This window comes from Oncorhynchus nerka, unplaced genomic scaffold (genome assembly GCF_034236695.1).
Source record: "Oncorhynchus nerka isolate Pitt River unplaced genomic scaffold, Oner_Uvic_2.0 unplaced_scaffold_1005, whole genome shotgun sequence".
NCBI lineage: Eukaryota > Metazoa > Chordata > Actinopteri > Salmoniformes > Salmonidae > Oncorhynchus > Oncorhynchus nerka.
The window spans coordinates 60,050-65,307 of record NW_027040296.1 but is presented as its reverse complement, the minus strand read 5'-3'; the positions used below and the strand labels follow the sequence as shown (position 1 = coordinate 65,307).

General features: G+C 42.6%; 1 protein-coding gene across 1 annotated transcript; it reads left to right on the top strand.

The window, feature by feature from the left end:
* Window positions 1–1,644: 1,644 nt before the first annotated feature.
* Window positions 1,645–2,916, top strand: LOC135570285 (hatching enzyme 1.2-like). The gene is made up of 2 exons (XM_065016400.1): window positions 1,645–1,868; window positions 2,340–2,916. The coding sequence occupies exons 1-2, from the start codon at window positions 1,645–1,647 to the stop codon at window positions 2,914–2,916; spliced, it is 801 nt and encodes a 266-aa protein (XP_064872472.1).
* The last annotated feature ends 2,342 nt before the right edge of the window (window positions 2,917–5,258 follow it).

The window sequence follows — 5,258 nt, the reverse complement described above, 5'->3', positions numbered from 1 at the left end:
TGGACTTCAGGAAACAGCAGAGAGAGCAGCCCCTATTCACATCGAAGGGACCACAGTGGACAAGGTGGAAAGCTTCAAGTTCCTCGGCGTACACATCACTGACTAACTGAGATGGGTCACTCACACAGATAGCGTGGTGAGGAAGGCGTAACAGCACCTCTTCAACCTCAAGAGGCTAAAGAAATTTGACTTGTCACCTAAAACCCTCACAAACTTTTACAGATGCACAATCGAGAGCATTCTGTCGGGCTGTATCCCCGCCTGGTACGGCAACTGCTCCACCTGCACCTGCAGGGCTCTCCAGAGGGTGACGCGGCCTGCCTTAAGCATCACGGGGGGAAATGACCTGCCCTCCAGGACAGCAACCACCCGAGTCACTGCCTGTTCACCCTGCTATCATCCAGAAGGTGAGGTCAGTACAGGTACATCAAAGCTGGGACCGAGAGACTGAAAACAGCTTCTATCTCAAGGCCATCAGACTGTTAAACACCATCACTAGCACATTAGAGGCTGCTGCCTATATACATAGACTTGACATCACTGGCCACTTTAATAAATGGAACACCAGTCACTTTAATAACGTCAAAATATCTTGCATTACCCATCTCCTATGTATATACTGTATCCTACACTATCCTACTGTATCTTATTCTATACCAATCTGACATTGCTCGTCCATATATTTTTATATTCTTGATTCCATTCCTTTACTAGACGTGTGTATTGGTGAATATGTTGTGTAATTGTTAGATATCTTGTTAGATATGAATGCACTCGTCAGAGGTAGAAGCACAAGCATTTCGCTAAACCCACAATGACATCAGCTAAACGCGTGTTTGTGACCAATAACATTTGATTTAATCTATTGGTAGATGGGTAAAAATTACAAAAAGCAGACATTGAATTTCCCTTTGATCATGGTCAAGTTATTAATTCCACTTTGGATGGTGTATCAATACACCCAGTCACTACAAAGATACAGTCGTCCCTCCTAACTCAGTTGCCAGAGAGGAAGGAAACCGCTCAGGGATTTAAACCATGATGCCAATGATGACTTTGGAGGTCTTTGTTATTTAGCCATGTTTCACTAATGCAGGTCTTATCTATACAGGCACAACTACCACAATCTATAACAAACACAATTCTTCCAATACTACTTTAATATTTCCAGACAAATATTAAAACGATGAGTTTGTCTGAACAACTTGTTTCCCTGTTCTATAGCATTTGCCAAACAGGAAATGGCAAATGTGACAATATTTAACCAGTGGCCTGCTCAATCTGACACGTTCCTCAGCACATCATTGTAGAAGAGTCAACTGTCATTACATTAGTGTGTGACCTATTTGTTGAGTAGGCATGGCCAGGTGTAAATGGACCCGTATGGATTAAAACCATGTTGAAACTGTAGGTGTGGTGGTGGAGCCCTCCTTCAGAGGTTTATTTAGGACTAACAACATGGACCCCAACCCAGAATCCTCCAGCAGACACACCTGAGGAGGACTGTATAAAAAGCCCAGGACTGACCAGACAGAATCACACATCAAAACTCTCCAAAGCATCTCCAGGACCAAGAAGCCATCTAGAGTATCTCCACTGTCAGATCCAAGGAGCCATCCAGTCTCTCCTCTCCACACACTGAAGATGGAGCAAAGCCCCTCTCTCACCCTGCTGCTGCTGCTGCTGCTGGGCCTCTCTCAGGCCAACCCTCTCATGGAGGATGGAAGTGGACCAGAGATCCTAACAGACAACCCTGAGGCTGTAGACATCACTGAGAGAATTCTGACCACTAATAACGGCTCCAGTCAGTTCCTGTTGGAGGGGGACATGGTGGCACCAACAACCAGAAACGCCATCATTTGCTATAGGTACAACCAACACACACTGAAAACAATATTGTGCGAATTCTGCTTTTAAAACTATCTGCATCAGCTTATTTAGTATTTCCAACACAAGGTATTTTTATGTTTAATATACTTCACTTTTAGTGTTTCAGAAAGTTGCATGATCACAAAATATACTTCGCTTCGTTAAAACCTGCATACAAACATTGTGTAGAAAGTAGCATTATAAAGTCAAAAGAATGTGGAATTACCCACAATCCTCTAAAAACAGAGACAGGTGTCATAGTTGTTGCTAGAACTTAAAGTTAGTAAATTGTTGTTTTTACATGCATCTTATGTTGATATATTTACATTTTTAAATTTCAGGTTGGTTAAACGAGTGAAGTAGAGTAAAGTACTAATTATATTGAAGTAAAGATAACAAATATATTTTTTATGTCAAAATAATTGTATTTTCTAATATAATTGACTAACACCCTGGATGTTATTTTACAGTGCAGGGTGCTTCTGGCAAAAAGGCTCCAATGGACTGGTTGAAGTGCCCTACACAGTGAGCAGTAGCTTCAGTTCCTCTGACAAGCAGGGCATTGAAAACGCCCTCCGGGCCTTCCCTTCCAAGACCTGCATTCGCTTCGTGCCTCGGCAGAATCAGGTTGACTTCATCAGCTATGAGCCCAGAGACGGGTGCTGGTCCTCTCTTGGGAGAGTAGGAGGCCAACAGACGGTCTCTCTCCAAATGAACGGGTGTGTTTACTTCGACATCATTCAGCACGAGACTCTCCACGCTCTGGGCTTCCAACACGAACAAACCAGGAGCGACCGTGACCAGTATGTCAAGATCAACTGGAGTAATATCGACTCTAACATGGCCTTTAACTTTGATAGATCAAACACCAACAACCTGAACACTCCCTATGACTACAGCTCTGTCATGCACTATGGAAAAACAGCCTTCTCTATCAACGGGATGGACACCATCACCCCCATCCCCAACCCCAACGTGCCCATCGGCCAGACACAGGGGTTGTCCACCACGGACATCCTGAGGATCAACAGACTCTACGGCTGCTGAGAGGAAGACATCAAGTCACAGGAGAAAAGTCTGGAAAAGACCAGATGAAGGAAGTCAAGTCTGACATATATAATGTTATCTTATTGATTTAAAATCATTGTTGAGTTGTAACTTTTTTTTAAATGATCATTGCTGTAGTTGTGTAGTTCTCTAATTATTTTAAACATATGACTTAATTAATTATCTAAAATAAACAAGATTGAAAGCAGATGCTATTGTTTAATTCTAGTGTTTTCTAGTGTGCATGTGTTTTGTCTGTGTGTCTGTGAGAGAGAGAGAGACAGAGTTAACAGACTGGGCACAAGTCCTCCATGTCTGTCCTGAGTCCAAGTGGTCGTGAGTGAGTGAGCACTAGCGTGGTCACTTGAGTGTCACAACTACAATGACATCATTTCTCTCACTAAACACAATAAGACACTCCATGTATTCACAACTACAATGACATCATTTCTCTCCAAACACAATAAGACACTAGGAATATTCACAACTACAATGACATCATTTCTCTCACCTAAACACAATAAGACACTAGGAATATTCACAACTACAATGACATAATTTCTCTCACCTAAACACAATAAGACACTAGGAATATTCACAACTACAATGACATCATTTCTCTCACCTAAACACAATAAGACACTAGAATATTCACAACTGACAATGACATCATTTATCTCACTCTGGGAATCACAACAAACACTAGGAATATTCAAACTACAATGACATCATTTCTCTGTTAAACACATAAGACACTAGAATATTCAAACTACAATGACATCATTTCTCTCAAAATCACAATAAGACACTAGGAATATTCACAAAAAATGACATCATTTCTCTCACCTAAATGTTTTAATAAGACACATTGAATATTATCACAACTACAACGACACTAACGAACCAAAATGTTCTGCAGACATGCTGACATCTCTCTCTATGTATCTTGGATCTTGAGGGGACTACGGTGTTGAACGCTGAGCTGTAGTCAATGAACAGCATTCTTACGTAGGTGTTCCTTTTGTCCAGGTGGGAAAGGGCAGTGTGGAGTGCAATAGAGTTGGTGTCATCTGTGGATCTGTTGGGGCGGTATGCAAATTGGACTGGGTCTAGGGTTTCTGGGATGATTGTGTTAATGGGTGTCATGCCCAGACTTTCAAAGAATTTCATAGCTACAGATGTGAGTGCTATGGGGCGATGATAATTTAAATAGGTTACCTGGTGTTCTTGTGCACAGAGACTATGGTGGTCTGCTTGAAAATGAAGGTCTTACAGACTGGGTCAGGGAGAGGTTGAAAATGTCAGTGAATACACTTGTCAGCGCATGCTCGGAGAACACGTCCTGGTAATCCATCTGGCCCTGCGGGCTTTTGAACGTTCAACTGTTTAAAAGGTCACATCGGCTACGGAAATCATGATCACAAAGTCTTCCAGAACAGCTGGTGCTCTCACGCATGGTTCAGTGTTGCTCGACTCAGAGCAAGCGTAGCATGCATTTAGCCCATCTGGTAGGCTTTTGTCACTGGGCAGTTCGTGGCTGGGTTTCCCTTGTAATCCTTAATCCATTGTTCCAAGATGGCGTAGCAGTCAGACGTCTTGTCGTGTCGTGTCCCTTGGTCGTGTCTAAACACTGTATATATCGTTTTTTTTTTAAAACATATTTTTCTTTGCTTATCTTTAAAACCTCAACATCTAAATACTTCCTGCCACCCAATGTAGCGTGGATCTGATTTTTTTCTAAAGTATTTATATTTACTGGTCCGGAACCCTCAACTGAAGCTAGCCAGCTAACTACCAGCTATCAGTCAGCAAACCATTGTTAGCAGATCAGCTAACCTTTAGCTCGGAAAGCTCTCGCCAGTTCGAACAACGCAACTCTAACCAGAGCATAACGGACCTATTATTTTTATCCCCGGATTCCCACCGCAAACGGTACATTTTCATCTGGATCTTCACAAATAGCTAACTAGCTAACCTCAATCCCGATGACTACTCCTGGCTAGCGTTTCCATCCACTTAGCTTGAAGCTAGTGGCCAGAGCTCCTGTGCTACCACCGAAGCATACTACAATATCCGGAACCACGACCGGTCTATCGATGTCACCGCATGAAGAGGCATAAAAGACTTAACCCCATCGCGACGTCCCCCAAAGGCAAACTTTCTAGCCCTTGCTATCTGCTTGCTTGCCAATAGGAGATGAATAACTGCTAGCTTGTTTAGCCCCAGCCTACTAACTGTTAGCTTGTTAGCACAGGCCTGCTAACTTTCTGAATCATCCCCAGCCAGCCCAACCACTCACTGGACCCATATTTACTTTCAATCTCTTTTCGATTTTTAATTTG

What these genes read in the sequence shown, in the direction of transcription:
- LOC135570285 (XM_065016400.1), top strand. Translation starts at nt 1,645, where the DNA reads ATGGAGCAAAGCCCCTCTCTCACCCTGCTGCTGCTGCTGCTGCTGGGC. An exon ending in AACGCCATCATTTGCTATAG is followed by an intron (nt 1,869 to 2,339) that starts GTACAACCAACA and finishes GTTATTTTACAG; the next exon opens with TGCAGGGTGCTTCTGGCAAA.